At 45.7% G+C, this 24,197-nt stretch overlaps 2 protein-coding genes across 2 annotated transcripts in view; both read left to right on the forward strand.

Moving 5' to 3' along the window:
• The window catches only part of pak4 (p21 protein (Cdc42/Rac)-activated kinase 4), a gene marked incomplete at both ends in the record, with an annotated part of 42,769 nt that extends 31,179 nt beyond the window's left edge, over positions 1-11,590 (forward strand). Inside the window, 7 exons of the mRNA XM_080532137.1 lie at positions 310-745; positions 1,294-1,767; positions 5,997-6,130; positions 6,404-6,530; positions 8,520-8,645; positions 11,163-11,297; positions 11,435-11,590. Of these exons, the coding sequence (XP_080388263.1) occupies positions 310-745; positions 1,294-1,767; positions 5,997-6,130; positions 6,404-6,530; positions 8,520-8,645; positions 11,163-11,297; positions 11,435-11,590 (1,588 nt within the window). The remainder of the gene's footprint in view (positions 1-309; positions 746-1,293; positions 1,768-5,996; positions 6,131-6,403; positions 6,531-8,519; positions 8,646-11,162; positions 11,298-11,434) is intronic.
• Positions 11,591-18,381: 6,791 nt separating this feature from the next.
• Positions 18,382-22,538, forward strand: LOC308158030 (sushi domain-containing protein 6; the record flags this gene model as incomplete). The annotated part of the gene is made up of 4 exons (XM_080531622.1): positions 18,382-18,472; positions 18,701-18,907; positions 21,156-21,297; positions 22,193-22,538. 4 exons carry the CDS (start codon positions 18,382-18,384, stop codon positions 22,536-22,538), a joined length of 786 nt encoding a protein of 261 aa, XP_080387748.1.
• Between the last annotated feature and the right edge of the window lie 1,659 nt (positions 22,539-24,197).

Below are 24,197 nucleotides of genomic sequence, written 5' to 3' on the forward strand. Positions count from 1 at the left end.
ACAGATTATGATTTGTTTGTTTATTTAATCATTTATTTTGGCTCCGCCAACCAAAACTTGTTCCGCAACTGAACTTCAACTGGACTGTTGCCTAGTAACCTGAACACAAACAATAGAACACCTGTGCGGCGGAGTGATCCATATAGTTAAAAGTCCCAGTGCTGTTATACTGTATATCGCCACTCATGGAATGCCTCTTGTCCAATCAAATTACTTGGTCGGAACTAACTGTTGTATAAATGTACATATTCATCCAGATGGCATCTTCCAGAGGTTTCAGCCAGTCTGTGTGGTGTGTGGTTGTTGTAGGGAGCATCCCAGGGCGGACCACCCGGCAGACCGCGGAGACCCCAGGCAGCCCCAGCCGGCGCCCCGCGGCCCCCCGCCCAGGGACGACCCCCGACCCCAGCAGCCCCGTGGCCAGGAGCCGGGCCGACACCGAGAGAGAGAGCGCCCCGGCCCCCCTCCCCCTCCTCCTCCACACAGAGACAGAGACCCCTACCCCCAGGAGCAGGTGGTCCGCAGGGAAGGAGCCGGCGACAAGAGGCCCAAGTCCAGCTACGCCGCAGTCCGGGAGGGGAGCCCCCAGTCCCCCCGGGACAAGAGGCCGCTGTCAGGGCCCAACATCCGCACCCCCAACTTGCCGGTCACAGAGGGGGTGATGAAGGCAGCGCAGCAGGCCGGACGGCCCTTCAACACCTACCCTCGCACCGACAGCCAGGGAGGACGCAGCCCCACCAGCCAGGTACCACCACCCTCCTGTCAACACACTGTTATTATTATTATTATTATTATTATTATTATTAATAATCATCTTTAAAGTTTTAGAAAATAGACATGGGTCATTGAAAATGCTTGAATTCCCCTCTCTCTGTCTCTCTCTCTCTCACTAAACATTTTTTTTACTTGTCAACTAGTGAATAAGTCTCTGTATTGCTTAACTTTCTACATATTTCACAATATATTGTTTTGCTGTGCTGTGGTAGAGAAGGCAAGAGACCATCTAGTGTTCACACATTCAAGCCTCTCTTTTTAATTGTTGTCTGTGAGCGGATAGTTCCTTTATATAAATTCTCATCTGCCGTGTTGGGTCCTTGAATTTGAGGGAATTGAGTTTTGAAAGTCCTTGAAAGGTGCTTGAATTTGATGTTTCAGAAGGTGTGGGAACCCTGATTATTACACATGCTGTATAATCCACCTAGATTTCAGTTTTTAGATTTTAAAAACGCAACAACAACACCACGCAGGTTTTCCCCATACCCAGCATCGTCACGGTTCTTTCTCTCCTCCCAGGAGCTGAAGCCGGTCCGACCCCACGAAGCCCCCCCCCACAACGGCCCCTCCTCCTCCGCCGCTCCCGGCCGAGGCGGCAGCAGCAACGGCCGAGGCGGGGGGGGGAAAGTGTCCCACGGCCAGCTCCGAGGCGACCCCCACCACACCTCCCACCCCGCCCTGAGCCACCCTTCTTCTGAGCCACCCGCCGCCCACAGCCACCCACCCCCCGCCCCCCAGGCCCAGCAGCAGCAGGCCCCCGCCCCGGGGGGCCAGAGGGAGCCCCAGCGCGTGTCCCACGAGCAGTTCCGCGCCGCCCTGCAGATGGTGGTGGACCCGGGGGACCCCCGCACCTACCTGGACCACTACATCAAGATCGGGGAGGGCTCCACGGGCATCGTCTGCATCGCCACTGTCAAGAGCACCGGCAAGCTGGTGGCTGTGAAGAAGATGGACCTGCGCAAGCAGCAGAGGAGGGAGCTGCTCTTCAACGAGGTGAGAGACAGACAAGCAGACAGACAGGCAGGCAGGCAGGCAGCAGAGGAGGGAGCTGCTCTTCAACGAGGTGAGAGACAGAGAGACAGACAGACAGACAGGCAGGCAGCAGAGGGAGCTCCTCTTCAACGAGGTGAGAGACAGACAGGCAAGCAGCAGGGTCTTCAAGCCCACCATGACCATGCCAGGGTTCCACATTTACAGTTGCCCGATTGCCCGGGGCAAGTAAAACATTCACCCGGTTTGTTTGTGCGACAGCGACGACACTGCTGGATCCTGGATCTGTCTGTCGGTGTGCAGGAAGAACAACGGACGGCACAGGCGCCAGACCAGACTAGATGATCGTGGAGTGAAGAGATTATTAAAGCGTACGTGCTGATCGACAGACAGGTGGACAGGCGCGTAACGCTTTAATGAGATCTTCACTCCACGATCATCTAGTCTGGTCTGGTCTGGCGCCTGTGCCGTCCGTTGTTCTTCCTTCACATCCATACACAGATCCAGGATCCAGCAGCGTTGTCGCTGTCGCGCAAACTAATCCGGCGAATGTTTTACTTGTCCCGGGCAATCAGGCAACCGTTAATGTCGAACCCTGGCATGTTGTTTTTATTAAGCAAGGTGGTCACTTCAATTGTAGTTCCTGCTTCACTAAAGCTGTAAGATGCTATAGATCAGAGGTACTACACTAAGGTTGTAAGATGCTATAGATCAGCGATACTACACTAAGGTTGTAAGATGCTATAGATCAGAGGTACTACACTAAGGTTGTAAGATGCTATAGATCAGAGGTACTACACTAAGGTTGTAAGATGCTATAGATCAGAGGTACGACACTAAGGTTGTAAGATGCCATAGATCAGAGGTACTACACTAAGGTTGTAAGATGCTATAGATCAGAGGTACTACACTGAGGTTGTAAGATGCTATAGATCAGTGGTACTACACTAAGGTTGTAAGATGCTATAGATCAGAGGTACTACACTAAGGTTGTAAGATGCTATAGATCAGAGGTACGACACTAAGGTTGTAAGATGCTATAGATCAGAGGTACTACACTAAGGTTGTAAGATGCTATAGATCAGAGGTACTACACTAAGGTTGTAAGATGCTATAGATCAGAGGTACGACACTAAGGTTGTAAGATGCTATAGATCAGAGGTACTACACTAAAGTTGTAAGATGCTATAGATCAGAGGTACTACACAAAGATGCTAGTTTCAAGTTGATTTGTTACGTCACATCACACAAGTGTGACAGAGTAAAAGTAAGAATTGCGCCAAAAGCAAACGGCTACACGACAGCTGAAGTTCAAGCGCAAGCAGTCGGTATTGGTATTTGGTACTGGAAGAAAGAAAATAATAGATATATGGACACACTTTAATTATAACGCTCAGAAAATAAAACACAATGCACCGTAACAGCTGAAGAGAAACGATGTGGCTTCAAAATAGCTGGGAAGAACGGGACAAACCTAACCCTAACCTTAATGAGGACAACACAGCAGCATTGCATCGATGGGAGAGAGAGGCTAGCTAGATATCCAGCTAAGGTAAGAATATTACATAAACAGTTAAATCAAATGTTGCTGTAAGACTTATTATATATATTGTAGTGCCGAGAGACGGGAGTCGTATGCGGCGTATCAAATGACAAAGCTAAACGTTTATTGAAGGACATGAACGATTGTAAACAACACACTCAAGCAGTAAGTAGAACTGAATAAACAACTCGGGTACTGGACTATTATCCTGTTGTAGACAACGCAGGAAGAAGGGAAGGAAATGAGTTGAATGTCGCTATAAGATGGAGTATTAAATGTGACTAAAACTAGACAAAAATGTTATGAATTCCGTTGACGAAAACTAGACTAAAATGTTATGAGTTTTCGTTGACGAAAACTAGACTAAAACTAAGAAGGATAAAATTGACTAAGTGTGACTAAAACTAACATGCGTTTTCATTTAAAGACTACGGCCCAATCCCGATTCCCTTTTCTACCCCTATGGCTCGTTTTCGAGTGTGACTCGATTTCGAGCCAAGGCCTTCGAACAGAGCCACAAGCCGTAAGGGTTGAAATCTACCCCTATGAAATGGGACAACCCTTCAAGACTGATACGTCATCAGTAGTATCGTAGAAAAGCATTGACGCTCGCGACTCATTCACAACTTCACTTTTACGCTATCAATCGATCAAATAAGTCATCAAATAAAAAAGAACAATGCTTCATTATCAGACCATGACAGAATAACGGCGCTCTAACCTGTATGAAACCTGTGCTCCTACCCTGCCAGTCTGCACTGATTTAGGACAACAGTGCAACAACTTCGCGGCTGAACTTTAGTTACATTTACGGCGTCATATACCATCAATGGGAAACATGGAAAAATGCATGACTTACATATTTAATTTTATGACGTTCCGAAATCCGAAGTGACAGGAACGCTGGAGAAACATCCGCTGTCCACTGCATTAATTAACTACATGTCCTTGATGAGTCTCCCGCTCACTGCCCTCTATCAAAAATGGCACATCCATCGATAATATTACATAATAACAACTGCTCGGATTAGATTGCGAGTTGTTTTGGTATGCCGCAATACAACTTATACCACCAAGGGGGCGGGTAATGTCTGAATTATTTATTTCTAAATAAACATGATTGTACATCTCTGAAATGTTAATCGCGCACCGATGTATTTCTATGGGGAAGGCTGTGCTTGACGATTCCATTGGACTGACGCCGGGGCAGAGGAACAGGGTGACTGTCTGTCACCCTGTGACAAACGCGCAGATATGGGTGCTCCGGTGTCCTGCTTTAGTAGTCTAATGGAAGTGATCAGGCATAACAGCGATTTTTTTGTTATGCTTGTTGTAAAGAAAAGGTCTATAATGCATTGAAATGACATTAGTACATCAGACATTAGACATTAGACATGGACATATGTCATATGCGCGACTGTCCACAAATCAGCCTGTAACGTTAGACACAGCACCTCGACATAAAAGCGATTTTTTTGTTATGCTTGTTATAAAGAAAAGGTCTATAATGCATTGTAATGACATTAAACTAACGTTTGATAGATAACTTTACATATGTGTACCATCATCCCTGTCAAACGCCACAGGTAATAATTGATTTATGATTGTACATCTCTGAAATGCTCGACTGTCATGCAGCCTGTAACGTTAGACACAGCACATCGGCATAATAATGTTTTGTTGTTGTTGTGCTTGTTATAAAGAAAAGGTCTATAATGCATTTAAATGAATGATACAACCCATTAATAATATTACATAATAACAACTGCTCGGATTAGATTGCGGGTGCTGCTACATGGAAATAGGTCAAAATGCGCATCATGTAAGTCAGCCTAACGTTTGATAGATAACTTTACATATGTGTACCATCATCCGCTGTCAAATGCCACAGGTAATAATTGATTTATGATTGTACATCTCTGAAATGCTCGACTGTCATGCAGCGTTGCGTTACTGTCACGTTAGACACAGCACCGACATAAAAGCGATTTTTTTGGGGGTTATGCTTGTTATAAATAAAAGGTCTATAATGCATTGTAATGACATTAAACTAAGATAATAAGATGGTTATCATAATTTTTCGAATCTTTATTAATAAGTAATTACAGAGAAAGTAAAATGACATTTCCGCATTGAATAGAGCGACATAACATTTTTGTAGATGATTCGCAATGCATCCTGAATCAAGGGGTAGCGTACCCCTATGGCTTCAAAGCTAGTCTGGTCCTGGAATCGCTCGAAATGAAGCCATAGTTAGGCCTTGAAATGAAGCCATGGCTCGATGAAATATGAATTGGGACACCCCTACCCCTTAACGTGAACACGCAAAACGAAGCCATAGGGGTGAAAACGAAGCCGTAGGGGTGAATTAGGATTGGCCCTAAGACTAAATCTAAAATAGCTGCCAAAATGAACACTGCAGAAGAGGCATACTATCTCTCACATAGCTACCTCAGAGGGGAAGATAACACAAAATAACAATAAAAGAAGCAAAAAGCTGCAACGTTTGTCAGGAGCTCCAGACACAGCGGCCACGCTGGGCGGCCATCTTGGTTGCGACACAGATCCGATCCGCCGCCGCCGCCTCTGAGGTTTCGCGTGACGTGCGCAGCGATCGATGGACGAGGCGGTGGTCCGTGTGAATCTCCCAGCGTGCCCTCTGTTAACGCCGCCACTCTCCCCCTCCCAGGTGGTGATCATGCGGGACTATCACCATGACAACGTGGTGGAGATGTACAACAGCTACCTGGTAGGAGACGAACTCTGGGTGGTCATGGAGTTCCTGGAGGGCGGGGCTCTGACGGACATCGTCACACACACCAGGTGGGCGTCACGACGACCACGGAGGACGTGGTTTCAGACCACGTCTGTGTTTTTGCTTCTCGTTCACCTTGTTTCAGCTGCTCTAGTAGCACATGGCCTCGGATGCACAGCTCCCAACTGGCCTTCCACCACTAGATGGCGGTGTTGCATAAGTCCGTCTTCCTGTTCAATCGGAGCTCTTTTACAGTGAAGTTGTTGTTTTGAGTTTGTTTCTCTCTCAGCTCAAGAGTGTACTGTGTGTGTGTGTGTGTGTGTGTGTGTGTGTCGTCCCAGGATGAACGAGGAGCAGATTGCCACGGTGTGTCTGTCTGTCCTGAAGGCCCTGTCAGTGCTGCACACCCAGGGCGTCATCCACAGAGACATCAAGAGTGACTCCATCCTGCTCACTCACGACGGCAGAGTACGTACCCCTGACCTCTGACCCCAACACCACACCAACATTAACAACATCTTTCCCTGACCCCAACACCACACCAACATTAACAATATCTACCCCTGACCCCAACACCACACCAACATTAACAACATCTTTCCCTGACCCCAACACCACACCAACATTAACAACATCTTTCCCTGACCCCAACACACACCAACATTAACAACATCTACCCCTGACCCCAACACCACACCAACATTAACAACATCTACCCCTGACCCCAACACCACACCAACATTAACAACATCTACCCCTGACCCCAACACCACACCAACATTAACAACATCTACCTCTGACCCCAACACCACACCAACATTAACAACATCTTTCCCTGACCCCAACACCACACCAACATTAACAACATCTACCCCTGACCCCAACACCACACCAACATTAACAACATCTTTCCCTGACCCCAACACCACACCAACATTAACAACATCTACCCCTGACCCCAACACACACCAACATTAACAACATCTACCCCTGACCCCAACACACACCAACATTAACAACATCTACCCCTGACCCCAACACCACACCAACATTAACAACATCTTTCCCTGACCCCAACACCACACCAACATTAACAACATCTACCCCTGACCCCAACACACACCAACATTAACAACATCTACCCCTGACCCCAACACCACACCAACATTAACAACATCTACCCCTGACCCCAACACCACACCAACATTAACAACATCTTTCCCTGACCCCAACACCACACCAACATTAACAACATCTACCCCTGACCCCAACACACACCAACATTAACAACATCTACCCCTGACCCCAACACCACACCAACATTAACAACATCTACCCCTGACCCCAACACCACACCAACATTAACAACATCTACCTCTGATCCCAACAACACACCAACATTAACAACATCTACCCCTAACCCCAACACCACACCAACATTAACAACATCTACCCCTGACCCCAACACCACACCAACATTAACAACATCTACCCCTGACCCCAACACCACACCAACATTAACAACATCTACCCCTGACCCCAACACCACACCAACATTAACAACATCTACCCCTGACCCCAACACCACACCAACATTAACAACATCTACAAAGCTACAAATAGAAAGCTTGAGTGGAAATCCAGCGGGTAGCCTATAGGCCTAAAGGACATCATGACATTAATGACATTAATTCTCTGGCGTCTGTCAACCAAATGGAATGAAATGAACAACAAATCTATGGGCTATAATCCAGGACAAATACATACATATATGAATTAATCAAAAGCACAGCTAATAGCATCCAGTAGGCTTATCAAATACACTAACAGCAAACAAACTAAATAACAATAAATAACAAAAACAGAAACGAAAATGGGCATAAAAGCGTATCCTACAACATTTGGCTATTCAAGTCTAATCCAGGTTTTTGAGCAGAGAAACAAGCATGTTGACTTCTTCCTTCATCAGCAGGACACGTAGTGGTCTGGGCAGCACGCTCACGCTTTTTGTTTGCCTCGGTCATTATCGGTAGAAAGTTCTTCTAGCTGCGCTCCCGTTGTTCCAACAGCTCTTTATACAACATTTTCTTGGGGCGGCTGTGGCGCAGGAGGTAGAGCCGGCGTCTAATGATCGCACGGTCAGCAGATCGCCGGTTCATTCCCCTAGCTGGCCACGTGTCGAGGTGTCCTTGGGCAACACACTGAACCCCAAATTGCTCCCAACGAGCGGGGCCGGCTGGTAGCTTGCCGCCGTTGGTATGTGAATGTGTGTGTGAATGGGTGAATGGCCGTTGTAAAGCGCTTTGGAATAATGCGCTATATAACTCAGTCTATATAAGTCAGTCCTATATAAGTCAGTCTATATAAGTCAGTCATTAATAATAATAACAGTAGCATCGTGGTCACGTTATGTCTTGAAAGTGAGTGTAATGGTTGTCGCTGTCTCTGTCCCTCCAGGTGAAGCTATCAGACTTTGGCTTCTGCGCCCAGGTGTCTAAAGAGGTACAGCGTCGCAAGTCTCTGGTGGGCACCCCCTACTGGATGGCCCCGGAACTCATCTCCAGACTGCCCTACGGCCCAGAGGTAAGACCTTCACAGGGCTCCACGGGTCCTGGAAATCCTTGAAAGTTTGTGAATTGGAGAAAAATAAATCAAGGTCTTAAAAGTTTTTGAAAATAGACATGGGTCATTGAAAGTGCTTGAATTCCCCTCTCTCTCTCTCTCTCTTTTTAATTGTTGTCTGTGAGCGGATAGTTCCTGTTATCTAAATTCTCATCTAGATCTGTCTCAAACTATGCCGTGTTGGGTCCTTGAATTTGAGGGAATTGAGTCTTGAAAGTCCTTGAAAGGTGCTTGAAAGGTGCTTGAATTTGATGTTTCAGAAGGTGTGGGAACCCTGCATTCACAACTCAACATCTTTAGGAGCTCAATACCGTCATAAAACCATCATAGATTTCCATATATAATAAACAGCTTTATAAAACCGTCATTTTACAAGTGTTGTTCTCATTACCGTAACCCCTAAACTATATGTGCTAACTAGGGATGTCCCGATCCCATTTTTTCACTACCGATACCGATACCTGGGCTTCAGGTATCTGCGATACCGATATCAATCCGATATTTGTATTTATTGTTTTACTCCTGAATAATAACAAATACTTCCCAAGTATATAGTCCACAACAACAGTTGGCTATTAAAGACTGCCAGCCTTTATTCAAGCAACAAAAACAGTACTCTGCAGTACTCAGTGACCAACTGGTTTAAAGTTAAAACAATTTAAACTGCAGCATTCAGCATTGTAGAAAAAAAACGAGTTACTGTCAGATTTCTAGTTTTAGTGCCTTCATGTTTTTATTCTATTTATCTTCTCTTACAAATGGCAAATCAATTATAGGACCCTTTTTTTATTTTTTTTAGCCTAGAGACGCCCGCTGGTGAGACCAGAAACCAGTCGCAGAATCGAAGGGGTGTCAACAATATCTGCTTTTCGTTTTTTTCATAACAGGCAACTTGGAAGTTTTAAAGTACCACTCGATATAATATACAACAGTTTAACGATCACTAAATACTTGTAATCTGTGGGTTGGATTCAGTGTTGCCAGAGGCTACCGGTAAGTGATACCTGGCTTGTAAACATAGTGTAGCAACCCTGTTCATTAATGTTTGAGTTCATGTTCATGTTCGCACTGTTACTGTGTTGTGTGCCAATGCACCCCTGTGGGGGGGGGGGGGGGGGGGGGGGTGCTGTGTGTGTTGTTAAGACCGTTGGGAGAGAGAGCTCCGGTGAACTAAGAAAGTTGTGTATGAGATAGTTTACAATTAAACGCACAGATTACATGAGAGAAGCTATCTGTCGTTATTTCAACCACTGTCCAAGTGGGGACGTTACAATACTTTCGTTTTAGAACGAAACGTTAGCTGCTAGCAGTCACCATTCTTGAGCAAAACATTGATACAAACAAACATTCAAATACTCGTGTCGTCTTGAATTTTTTTCCGATTTCAATGTATGACGCATCATTTGAAAGCTTACCATCTGTAGTTTCAGACTATGTAAACAAACGAAAAATTACGTAAGCACAGCTAGCTACTAGCCAACTCTCATGCCCGTGACCACTACTGTTGTCATCACGTGAGTGACACGCCGGATCGCGAGCCCCAGATCGCAGCCTATTTTTTTTCTGGTGCGATCTGCGATCCAGCATTCAGGACCGATATCGCGGCGATATCAATATCGGATCGGGACATCCCTAGTGCTAACGGTTCCTGAAAGCAGAGAAGCTGTCCTACCCATATAGGGTTATTCCTACCCATATAGGGTTATTCCGGTAATTCAAAGCAGCTCAGGATATGTAGCTACTAAGCTAGCTAGCTAACTTTAGCTTGTAAAAACGGTTTGCACACTGTGGTAACTTTTTTGTTCAACATCTAGCACTATCTTTCTATCTAAGAAAATAGCAACTTTTTTTGTCAATGCCGTGTTAAAACTGTCATAAATTGCTATATATAACAAACGCAAGTGTTTTGTCCAGTACCACTGTCTGTGTGGTTGAAGATGCTACGGAAGTGATGACAGAACTTTTTGTAAACAATGAAATCTGTCAAATGAATAGCCTGTCAAAAAAAGATGTCACGTGACAGCTTCTCCTCAGAACGGAGAATTAGAAAAAATATATGCCAAGTGCAAGCGCGTTGGTTCCTAATAAAAAAAAGCAGAAGGTGAAAGAGGAGGTTGTGTTCTTCTGAAGGCCCAGAGAAGCAGGTGTTGTCCAGCACAGAGAGGACAACACAGTACCCCTTTCAAGCCACACGAAAGATGCGCAAAGTTGTGCAATTGTAAATACTCTTATCTCCTTTAACCGGGATGTAGAGAAACGTGTTCTATATGTGTTTTTCTTTTAACAATGTCTGTAAGATGGTGATTTATCACGTAAAGGAGACGGTGCTAAAATGTGAATTCCTAGTTCAACTAGTTTTGCGCTTCAAGACGAGCTCCCAGGAGAGGACCAGGGGACCTGTGGGGACGTGGGGACCTTCCTGTTAGAAGGACAGTCAGGTTCTCTGGGTTGTGTGATGCATGTTCTCTTACCCGCCAGGTGGACATCTGGTCCTTGGGCGTGATGGTGATTGAGATGGTGGACGGGGAGCCCCCCTATTTCAACGAGCCCCCCCTCAAAGCTATGAAGATGATCCGTGACAACCTACCACCCAAACTCAAGAACTTACACAAGGTAGACAGAACAATTCCACCCTAACCATAACCCTATATATAAGTGCAGTTTACTATTTCGTGTTGTTGTTGTTCTGGGTGATTGTGAACTTCCTCCTCCTCCTCCCCCTCCTCCTCCTCCTCCTCCTCCCTCCCCAGGTGTCTCCTCTCCTGAAGGGCTTCCTGGACCGCCTGCTGGTGAGAGACCCCGCCCAGAGAGCCCCGGCCAACGAGCTGTTGAAGCACCCGTTTCTCAGCAAGGCGGGCCAGCCCTCCTGCATCGTGCCCCTGATGAGGCAGAACCGCATGAGATGAGAGAGCACCGAGGCCTCAGAGACTTGACCACACACGGACCCTCAACCTCCAAGCTTACACACACACACCCGATCTGACTCGTACCGATCCGTAAGCAAAGAGGGGGGGCGAGAGTAGAACGACTGCCCTGACTGATTTTAAAAGCGTTTTTATCTGGTCGAGCGTTTAAAAAAAAAAAGAAGAAATGTAAGAATTTTCTGAAAAGAAAAAGGCAACTGTCCCCCCCCCCCCCCCCCCTCCTCCTCCTCCTGTGGGATGGGGGGGAAGCATTTGGACACTAGAAGGAATTTGTGAGATGCAGTGTGCAAGACTGATGTTGGGGAAAGTCCTACGAGCCACAAAGTGCACTGTCTAGGAAGCATTCCACTGGGACGGTCTTCCTCATCCAGCTTCCTCACTACGAGAACTTCTGAACTTTGCGACCGAGAGTTGAACTTAAATCCCAATAAACAGGTTGACATATTCTACTACTGAAGGAGGAAAGGAACCCTGCCCTTCCCTGAGATATGACGCATATGGATCTTTCTTTATGAAAAATAAACACTACACTAGGTTCCTGTTACAAACAAACACTAAGCAAAGGTTAACACTGGAGTTGTGTTTTTTTTATAGATTATTTTCTTTTCTTTTACTCTTTCTTGTGTAAGTATGGTGAGCATAGAGAGATATATCAGCTTTGTTTTTCTCTTTTGTGATGATTTTATATTTTTCCTGGTTCCAGTGAGATGATTTTGATTTGAAGCACTGTTCAGAGATAGAAGCTGCACTCCCAGTTTGGTTCCAGCACATGAAAGTAGAAGTTTTGTTATAAAAGTAGTTTTGTTCTAAAACGACGATGAGGCATTTGACTTGACCTGTGTTCAATTGTTATTTCATGGTTAACAGATCATAAAGGCAGAATAGCTGTGTTAAAAAGGCTTCCATTTACTCTAGTGATGAGGGATGTTGGTTCCCTTAACCACCTTCCATCTGCTGTAAGTCAGTATAGAGTGACTAGGTCAATGTATGAATCCCCCCCCCCCCCAAACACACACACATACTCTCTCTCTCTCTAAATTCAAAATCTGCCGTAAGTGGCTTTCCTCTCATGAAATAGTTTTTATTTTCCCTTAAGAGTCATTAGTTAAAGAACAGAGAGGAGGGTTAGTAGGCCTGGACTATTGTGAATGTTGTGAGTCACAGACGGGCTCTGTGTTCAAGGGCTTAATAAAACAGGAACGGGGCACGCAAGGTGTCCCTCCACACTTAGACCAAGTGTGCAATAGCTGCTAGAACTATGTTGTCCCAGCAATGTAGCAATGACAGAAACTGTACGGCAAAAACACACACACACACACACACACACACACACACGCATACGCATAGTGACACACAAAACACACTTGCACTCGAGTATCTGCATTCTAAACACACTTAAAGCCTGGGGTTACTCTGCAGAGACAAGACATGTAGTGTACAGCAGACAGAGCAACCAAAGACCACGAGGCCTTAGTCCACTGAGGAGGGCAGCATCATGTATCCTGACCCGTGAGAGACACGAAACGAGTCGCTAGGTAAACCCATTCTCTTCTACGGAACGCTAGTGCCTCGACCAAACGACGGAATGCAGATGACCCGTTGAATCCGAAATGAACCCCTACCCTCCTAGACACTTGAACATGTGAGAGGTTTGAACAGATTGATGAAAACTCCTCAAGTAGTATCTCCAAGTGTCAAGGCTTGGGGGGGGAAGAGATGTAGAGTCCTCCACAAACATGCTTAGAAATGGAGTCGAAATATAATTTGTATTGTTTTAACATTGTATCAAATGCAAACTACACACTAAATGTATGTGCAAATGTCTGCAAGTTTTTTTTTTTTTTTTTTATACTGTAGATTCAATTAACTGTTGCACAATCTTCTTATTTATAGCCTTTAAGCGCTTCAGTACTGTCGTGCGCTAGAAACAGTTGGGTAGCATTGACATTTTTAGAAGATATAGATAAAGCATGTGGATTGAGCCTCTAAAAGGTAGAGAGACTTATTGTATGTTTCAGTGATTGGCAAACATCCTTTCAGAGAACCTGTAATGTGGGTCGTCTCTGTCCCTTGATAGGAAGACTCATGGTAGGAAGACTCACGGTAGGCCCGTGTTCGTCCAAATGACTACTGCAGAACTGAGTGAAAAGGGTGAGCAGACAGATTGACAATCAGAAGCAGTAAGAACGGGCGGTCACACTCTACACTCTAGTTCCTGCAGAAGTCGTCTAGATTGAACACTTTAACAATTACTTTGGACTTCCTTCAGAGTTTTGGACGTCAGGTATCTCACTTTGAAAACACTTAACTCCTCACCAATCCGTGATTATCCAGCCGATGTTAGCGTACTTATATCGCTAAATCACAAAACTAATACGTTCCAAATTAATTGATGTAACATACTTGGTATTTTGTACTTGTAATCAAATATCGTGTAAAGATAAATGCCAAATATCTATGAAGAGCCGATTTGACATTCTCCTTTCTTGACATTCTCAAGCACACTTTCCTAGAAGCCATTGCCGCAAAAACTCATATTTTCTGGAACCTTTGTGCTGGCAATGGGATGGTTTTAATGTAGGTCTTTTGAGGTCATCTCATGTTTCCCCTCGAAGTCCGTAGAATCCACAGGTCTCTGGTGCATTGTGGGTATGTGTCGCGGCTGGGCTTCAGGGCTTCTGTACCACTGGTGATCAAGGTGACGCAGTGCTGCTTGTATGATCACAACCATACTCATATATAGGGCTATGATGTTAGCTAGTAGGTTTAACCCCAATAAGATAGGTTTGTGTTGTTAGTGGGCTGGCCACTAAAGATGACCTCATCCCCCCCTTCCATGTCAGATTAGATTCCAGTCTGTCATGGTTCTTGTCAATTGTATTGGAGTTGTGTTTAAACAGCCACTTCCTTTGACCCCGTCGGTAAATGACATTCCTGTTGCTTCTACTCAAACGAATGGCTGTCGAGAGTTAGAGGAACAGCTTAACATATTTTTTTTTATCAACTTTGTATGTGTGTTAATGCCTTAACATTCACAGTAGTGACACGATCGGTATGATTCCCTTGCTTTTTAATGACTGTTAAATGCAAACGTGGATAATGGTTTACTCATCTCTTGGTGTGTGGTGCTTGGTAGTGCCTCAGATTGAAACTCATCTTTGGGTCCTACTTTAACATGTACATGTAGGCCTCTAAAGGAGTTAGGAAGGCTTCTGAAGGGTCTTACCTTTGGGTTAGAGTGACTGGTTCGGGATAGAGAGGGACCCATCGTTGTTCTGACTGGTGGAGAGGGACCCATCGTTGTTCTGATTGGTCGAGAGGACGCTCCAAGTGCCAATCAGAACTGTGACGACTACTGACTGGCACGCTCAGAAACATTTCTGTGTAAATGAATTCCTTCATCTTGTCTGATTTTTTGTAAACTTTTTATTTCCACTCTTGTTTGCTGCATCATTTCTGCATCAGTATTGTCAGGTTTGTGATAGACATGTTCCCCTGCATTCTAAAATGTCCACTGGTATTGTAAAGAAAGAACAACTTCACTTTGCAGATTTTCCTCTTTTTGTTGTTGTTGCAAATACAGTTTTCTTTTTTAAACTGAAGCTTTGTCATGCCTCCGTCATTACTACTTTATGACAATCCAAGTCTTCATGTTAACTTAAGTTCTTCAAGTTAAAAGTTGCTTTCAAAAGTTGTAAGGTACCATCATGCTCTGAAGAGAAGCAACGGTCTACAAGCACTACGAGCCTCTGTTAAAAACCATTTAGCAACATGTGGTAGACAGTGTCATGGCAACATGTGGTAGACAGTGTCATGGCAACATGTGGTAGACACAGTGTCATGGCAACATGTGGTAGATAGTGTCATGGCAACATGTGGTAGACAGTGTCATGGCAACATGTGGTAGACAGTGTCATGGCAACATGTGGTAGACAGTGTCATGGCAACATGTGGTAAATAGTGTCATGGCAACATGTGGTAGACAGTGTCATGGCAACATGTGGTAGACAGTGTCATGGCAACATGTGGTAGACAGTGTCATGGCAACATGTGGTAGACAGTGTCATGGCAACATGGTAAATGGCTATATCGAAGGACGTTCACTTCCAGAGTGGTGTGAGGGCTGTACTTGTTTTGAAGTTGTGTTGCCTTATAAGAAATTGAAGATAGAGGAGGTTAGAGTGATCTATAAATGAATGGGCGTAGTAACACAATTATAGATGCAACCAGTTATTTTCAGCCTAGCAATGTCATGATGGATGGTTTTTGATAAATGTCATGATGAGGGAGAATATTGTATGAAAAGGGTTATCATAATATTATCAATATCAAATTGATGGGAATCAATCAACACGACCGTGTGAGTTATCTATTGCACTGTTCCCAGTTGGTTGACTTATGTTGATACATTGTGTAACAAGGAGACATTTGTATCGTTTGTCTATTAATATTCATGAACTTGATACATAAGCGACACATGATAAGGTCAAATATTATTGAGGACATCAATTTAACTCCGGAAGGAACAAATTCGTTGCTATTACAGCCATTGGCAAGTCGGCATTATATATTTAGCACTTCCTCAAGTGTCTATCAGATGTCAGTCTTCTCCACTTTACGGCTTTATCTGGTGGGTCATGTCACTGCACCAGCTGAGTACGGTGATGGTATTGTATCACTGACAGCAACACAGGGGAACAATGTTGCGATCGAGACCTCCACGTTCAACACAGGGGAGGTGTGGTCCCACAACAATGCTGCGGTCAGACCTCCACGTTCAACACAGGGGAGGTGTGGTCCCACAACAATGCTGCGGTCAGACCTCCACGTTCAACACAGGGGAGGTGTGGTCCCACAACAATGCTGCGGTCAGACCTCCACGTTCAACACAGGGGAGGTGTGGTCCCACAACAATGCTGCGGTCAGACCTCCACGTTCAACACAGGGGAGGTGTGGTCCCACAACAATGCTCCGGTCAGACCTCCACGTTCAACAGTTCTGAGAACAGCTTCAGCTTTCCAGAACGTGGCGGGTGGGCGGAGCTTATTCTCCACCAATGACAAGTGTCGCTGCGCCTGTCAACACGGCGGCTGTGAAACAGATCCACTTGTTGCTAGATGCCCCCATAGATGCCCCATTCATCCAGAGGAGATTTGCTGGAAAGATTTCTTGTCATTTCGAGAGGATCGTAAATCAAACGAGACGTGGAGAAAGGTTATTTCAACTGAACCTTAAGAAGAAATATTCCACTATACACTCAACAGGTGAGCTATTGGTGCAATAATTCGTAATGATTGATGAAAAGTGACTCACTATAATGTAACCGGCAATAGAATGACATGAAAACAATGTACCTCAAATAGAATACGTACTTAGCCAACCAACGACTGATAGATGTATCTAGATGTAGATATGTCTGTACGCATGTCCATTTACGAATGTTTATAAATAAACTGGATATCATGCTTACTGTAAATGAGTCAGTTAACTTATTAGGGCCTTTAGCTATTACTTTACGATCCATCTAGTGATTTGTGTGCGTATATCCCTGTGCGTCGCTTCCAGCTGCCATTATGTTGACTGTCTCATGAACCTTCCACCAACATCACATCTGTCGCTGCTTGATGAACCGTCGTGGTTGTTTGAAGAGGTGTTTTTCCTTTCATTTTGAATGTGGTGTCAAACCTTTTTCAACGATAGCGGTTGACGCGCGCACCCAAGAGCCATTTAAATGCCCATGATTTGGCAACTTCAGATGTTCCTTGCTGAAAACAACATAAACACGAGCATAACATGAAATGTCACAGTATATATGTTTTTTTTTTTATCAGTGAATGACACAGTAGAACCGACCTTACATCTCACACTGCATTGGACGATCAGCAGCAAGAGCAAAGTGGCTTTAAAAAAAACGTCACCACAACGGAATTGAACTCAATCGTTACTCAATCGATTACACCACACACTATAGTCAGACAATGTGACCATCAATGCGGTCATCACTATAGAAGCAGATGGGGACAACTTTAACAACTTCCAAAGACATTCATATGCTTATGCTAGGTTTTTAGATGGGGGATCTTTCATTGCATACCTTGCAGCTGGTCGAGCACAGAACATAAGTCAAATTGTAGAATGGTACCAGTAGGCTACTAGTTTTTATTTGATTAAAGTAGTTTTTATTGTTGTATGTCACCTTGGTCAACGGTGTCTGCTAAATGCCCTAAATGTAAATGTGATGGTGGGAAGATACACCTGCCCACCCACCACCTACATTGTGGGCACGCCTCAGAGCCAACCTGGCACCCCCACCTCCACTGCTCCTGAGATGACTCATACTGTCCTGATGAAAGCACTCTGACACCTACACCATGGCATTTGGATCTACCTGAGTGCCAAGTCCAATGCTTCTGTGCCAACACAGGACGTTCTCACCCAAGCACCACCAGCCATACGGGCCAGAGTCAAACCACAGTGGTTTACACAGGTGACGATAACCTCAGTTCAGTTTCAGTTTCACAGACTCAAAGGTTGAGTTCATGGGAAGCCGCTAGCTTTGTTTATGGGGCTAAACCGTTGGCTTGGCTTCGCTTGGAGCAGGTCCATGTACAGACTTTTGGTACTGCTTAAAGCTTTGGGGAAAAAGGACTCTGGCAAAGGCAGGTGACGGAAATCCTCAATGATAGATTTAAGCTTGAAACACCAAAGATTGAGAGAAAGTATTGTATATGTACCTGGTTCCTGTCTTTTGGGTCTTCAAGAAGGCTGCTGTGATGTCTGCCCTGCTGTCTCCATGGAGATCACCTGTCTCTCTGGGATACTACAGCCTCATCCTCCTGGCTGCCCTTCTAGGTGTCACTGCAGGTACCCACACATCAGCCTCCTTTACCTCCTTTAAATTAAGGCAATACATTTTAAAACATTTTGGGAAGTAAAATTTTCCTGTTCTGTTGGCAGCTAATTTTTCTTATTTTAAGTAAGGTTAAGTATTATTTCCCCTATTTTATTGCTTTTTTTTCCTGTTTTTGAGAGCGGACTTTTTTGCAGTGTCCGGAACTGACCTCTGAGCTGTTGACCCGTCCCCCCCTGCAGGCAGGCAGAGGAACTGCACCCACCCTCTGGTTCCAGAACACGGCGGCTTCCGCTGCATGCCCTCCCCGTGCCGTGGCTTCCCCCAGAAGAGCTCCGTCCACTACTTCTGTGAGCCGGGCTACCACATCCCCGGCCGGGCCGCGCACAGCTCCCGCTGCCGCCACGGGCACTGGATCCCCAGCGCGCCCGCCTGCGTGGCCATGCAAGGTGAATGGATGTGTGAGAGTCACCCACTTCTTCCGGCAGTTGGTGTCAGGCATCATTTGAAATCTCACATCCCAACAAAATCTCATCCGGGAGAGTCTGAGACTAGGCCATCGTTCAGACGTTCCAAAAACTTGAGTTGAACTTCAGAAGTTTAGGTGACTGTTTTTTAGATAGGACTCCAACCTACATTACATAAACATTTTTGGCATTTAGCAGACGCCTTATTCCAAAGCGACTTACAATAAATACATTTGACTAAGGAAGTGAATCATCAATTCACCAGTTCTAGAAGGAGACGTAATCTAGCTCAGGCCAGGGGCCACTGGCAGTCGTCGTGAAAAGTTGTTTTTTTAGACACTGGAGAGACAGTACAAGGGCAGCAGTAGAAGTCTTAGGAGGTATAGTATAGGGGAAAAGCGGGTGTCTCAGGAGACGTAGTGCTGGGGGGTAGTAGATGTCTCAGGAGGAGCAGTTAAGGTGTTGCCTGAAGAGATGGGTCTTCAGTCTCCGACGGAAGATGGGTAGTGACTCTGCAGTTCTAACAGCCTTAGGCAGCTCATTCCACCAGCAGGGAGCCAGGGTAGTGAAGAGACGTGACCGGGCAGCGCCGGGCTGTTTTCTGGTGGAATAAAAGGGACGTGTTGAAGATTTCAAGATTCAAGTGGCCTAGTGGATATTGAGGAGGAGCGGGTAAGAGGTGGGGGGGTTTAGGAGGAATCTTGCGTCGTAATAAACGTCATAATAAACTGAAGCCAGTGTTGGATGTTACAGTAAATGTAAGCGCTTGTATTCAGTCTACCCTATAATATATTTTTCTGGTGACCTGGTTGGCCATGCATGTGAACACGTCGTGTTATGACCACACTCTTATCACTGTTATTACAGTGGCAGATGCCTCTTCAGTAGCATCTTTAGTAGCTTTTAACAGCATGGTGCACAGAGAACAACCTGGAGCTCAATTATAAGGCATAAAAACAAGATCAGCACTTAGGGGCACGGTGGCTGGGCTAGGGAGTGGTTTGAGGTTTCTGGGTGGCCTTAACTTGTCAGACCTTAACTGGACATAGACAGGGTTGTCTTTTCCTTTGGTCTGGCTGTGTTAGAGGGGGTTAAATAGTCTGGTTTGTGAAATGGTCAAATGGACCGCACTTCTATAGCGCCATGCAAGACGCCGGCCCACTCATTGGGAGCAATTTGGGGTTCAGTGTCTTGACATGTGGTCAGCCGGGGATCGAACCGCCAACCTTGCAATCGTTAGACGCCGGCTCTACCTCCAGAGCCATGACTGCCCCAGATGCATACAAACACTTAGTGTTGTCGCTTATATTCAAACCCACTTTCCTCTTAATGCAACGTAAGTGCATTGGAGCTCTTCTGATGACCTACTTCATGTAAGCCAGACATTAGAAGTAGACTGATCTGATGCTTTTTCTTTTTTTTTCTTTTCTTTCGTCATAGTCACTTCCTCTTCCTCTTCTCAGCTAGTTCTGAGAAAGGGGAAGTGAGCCGTCACCATACTAACCAGGCTGGTTCCTCTACGCTTGTTAACCCCGCATGGAAACCTGCTCTGTCACAGATGGTATCAAAACCACATCTCCATTCCACGTCGGAGGCTTGGCCTACTTTGATATTTCTTATTTACATTTTTAACCATTTAGCGGATGCTTTTTATCCAAAAGTGACTTCCGATTAGAGATTGCATGGACAGTCTCCCTAGAGTAAAGGGAGACTGTGCTTTTTGCATTTGGGAGACATGCGTGTTGAAGGGTACAGTGAGACCAACAGGCAGCCTGCAGCTGTCCAAGTGGGTTGGGGTTGACAGTGTCTAACGCTGCGCTGAGGGCAGCAGCTTCAGCTCAGAAGGCCAGAGACAGAGACAGGCAGCTAGCAGGACCAAACGGGGTGTGCGCATGTGTGACTCTCTGTGTGTGTGTCTGTCTGTCTGTCTGTGTGTGTGTCTCTCTGTGTGTGTGTGTGTGTGTGTGTGTGTCTGTCTGTCTGTCTGTCTGACTGTCTGTGTGTGTGTCTGTCTGTGTGTGTGTCTGTCTGTGTGTGTGTTTGTCTGTGTGTGTGTGTGTCTGTCTGTCTGTCTGTCTGTCTGTGTCTGTGTGTGACTCTCTGTGTGTGTGTGTCTGTCTGTGTGTGTGTGTGTGTGTGTGTGTGTGTCTGTCTGTCTGTGTGTGTGTCTCTGTGTGTGTGTCTGTGTGTGTGTGTGTGTGTGAGAGTGACGGTTTGTCTCATGCAACAGAGGGTCGTGTCCACCACGAGGACCGTGCGGCCCACTCCATCCCCAGCGTGGCCACCACGGCGGTGGCTGTGTCCATCTTCCTGCTCACCACCACGGCCTGCATGGTCATCAAGTCCCGCCTCTATCCCTGTCACTCACACAGGTAAGCTCCGCCTCTATCCCTGTCACTCACACAGGTAAGCTCCGCCTCTATCCCTGTCACTCACACAGGTAAGCTCCGCCTCTATCCCTGTCACTCACACAGGTAAGCTCCTACGGCTGGACCGTCTGTACCAGGGGTTTTCAAAGTCCAAGACAGTGAGCCTCCCCTATACTAAGACAATTGTGACATACACATACACACACACTTTAATTTATAGAACGCAATGCAGCCTGCAATGTCCTCAAATTTAGCATACGTAAAAAAATGTCATTCAAAAACATTAAACCAAATGTTATTTTACACAGCCTCCGCGCCTCCCTTGAAGCTCTCTGGTGCCCCCCTGGGGAGGCACGCCTCACACTTTGAAAACCCCTGGTCTATACTATAGACTCTATAGCATGTTTATGAGCAACCAGCACTACATTTATGGGCTTTTGTTTAGAACGTTCTTTGAGCAAAGCGTATACTGGTAGTAAGAACCGAGGGTAAATTTGATCAGTGAAAGCGGAATGGTTCTAAGAAGGAACCAACACAGCGTCGCGGTGAGGAAGTGAATGCGGTCGACGGTCAGTTCCACGGTCGTCTTTTTCATCAACGGGGGACGGTTTCGCAACTGCCGTCGTAGATGAATCCACCACCGCTGTGTCGATCCTGCTCTCCCCTGAGGCCCTTTCATCTTTCTGTAGCTTGTGATCTGATCTGGGGGGAAAAAAACTCTAGTCTAGGCCCTGGTTTCAGGACCCGCAAAAAGCCTCTGAGCCCTAGTTATCAACTAGTTATAACCTAGTTATGTCATTATCTAACTACAATAATTACAATGAACTCACTATGGTAGGCAACTCACTCATTGTTCGTGACCCAGAGTTTCACTGTCTCTTTCTTTCTTGTCTGTAAGCAGGCGCTCCTCTGACCAGATGGAGCTGATGGTGGACGGTTTCCCTGTGTCTCTGCCCACCTACGAGGAGGCGGTCTACGGGAACTGGGGCCAGCGCCTGCCCCCCTGTCGAGGCCCCACCCAGCTCCTATTGGCCCAGGAGGCGCCCCCCCCTGATCAGGACCCGTCATCGTCCGTTCGCAACCAATCCGGTTCCGATTGCTGTACTCACCCTTCGTCCAATCAAGGCCCAGGTCTGCCTCCGCCGCCTTACGAGGAAATCCAGTCGTCCCTTCCCAGAGAGAGGCCTGGCGAGGGGGACGTCCACGCCTTACGAGCGGCGCTTTCCAACGACAAGGACGTTTGAGCGGTCTGTTCTGTTTTACCGCCCCGCCACCGACGCACCGGTTGTAAAACCGTGTCCTTGTGCACTCACGTGGATCTGAGCTCATCAGCAAACTGTCCTAAATCAGAGCTTCGACATTATTCATAGCCAACCGATTTGGGATGAGTTGTTTGTCATGTAAATGAGGGAAATCCTGCACCCCGATTGGTTCAGTGACCGACAAGTAGGGGTGTAACGGATCACGGAAATTCCGTGATCCGTTCGGATCGCCCTCCACGGTTCGGAACGCATGTGTACCGCGGATCAATTGCAAAATGTTAACAAGTAATAATATTACTTAATATCTTACTTAATATGTCTTGTAAATCACAATGTAGAGTTGCCATGAAAAGATAGACGCGACAGTTGCGGGCTTTGTTTTACTCTAAAGCGCAATGATAGGTTGATAATGCGAAAGAAAAAGAATCCGTTGTTTGCTCACTCCACGTGAAGCTGGGACTCCACAACAACAAGGCTGCGTTCGTAAATCCGCTCTGGAATCTGATCAGCGTTCAAGGAACGCCTCTTGTCCAATCAAATTACTTGGTCCCTTTATGACGTCGGACCCAGTGTGCGCTCCGGCGCTCTCAAAGCGAATTTACGAACGCGGCCCAAGTGTATCATGTTACGTTGTTCGGCGGAGAAGAACTCGAAATGCCTCCCTCGTCATTTAAATCCCATGTACTGGAGCACTTTGGCTTCTCTGTCAACTATGACGGGAGGCACGAAAAAGGTAGCTCGACAACTTCTGATAATGTAGGCATTTTTTTCATACCATGTTCAAAATAAGGGTTCACTTTATTATTTAGTTAAAAGTGGCATAAAACATGTTTATTCATCTGCTTTAAAACCTCATAGGAGCCAACGGACCCCGATGGGCATCCGAAGTGATATAAAGAGTTTACCTCGATCAATTCTCTTCATCGATATCACATTTTTTTCACAACTTTGCATGCTATACGATGCCACCGTTTTTTTCCAGAGACGGTAAACACGGCCTAAGTCACATCCAGTTTTCTCCAACTGGAGAATGTGTCATGTCCGGTTTCAACGCCGAATTTCCATACCATTGGTCGGCCAACCCCAAAAAATCCCCCCCCCCCCCCCCCAAAAAAAAAAATCTGATACATGAGAAAGGTCAAAGGTCAAAGATGGTGCCAACATATCTCCAAATGGCCTAAACATATAGGTGTCCGCCTAAACATACCTGTACTAAAACAGGTACAAAGTTGCATTTGCTCACATTACTAGCATCGACTTTGGCACAAGTACTAATAAGACCCTGGAGTACTGATTCCTAGATGATTTGGGCTTCGTTATCAGGTTTCCAAGGTGATATTCACTGTAAAAGCTGTTGTTTTTTTAGGCTGAGACTGAATTTGAGATGTTTTATAATGTTCTAGCTCTATTTGCTCTGACACAGTAACATAGATTTTGATTCTGACACTTCTACAGCCACCCCACAGGTGTTAGCTTTCATTTGATAACAATATCATTATGAAGGCCCTTGTGATTGTGGAGATATTCTATATTCACTGTGGGCATGTCATTTCGAGCAGAAAACCAGAAAAATTAGGTGGATAAGATGAGGTTAAAGAGCCCAGTGATTCACTGCTGCAACCAGGCGCCTCCTCCCTCTCT

Source organism: Nansenia antarctica (genome assembly GCF_963989245.1).
Source record: "Nansenia antarctica genome assembly, chromosome: 5".
In the NCBI taxonomy this organism is placed as follows: domain Eukaryota; kingdom Metazoa; phylum Chordata; class Actinopteri; order Argentiniformes; family Microstomatidae; genus Nansenia; species Nansenia antarctica.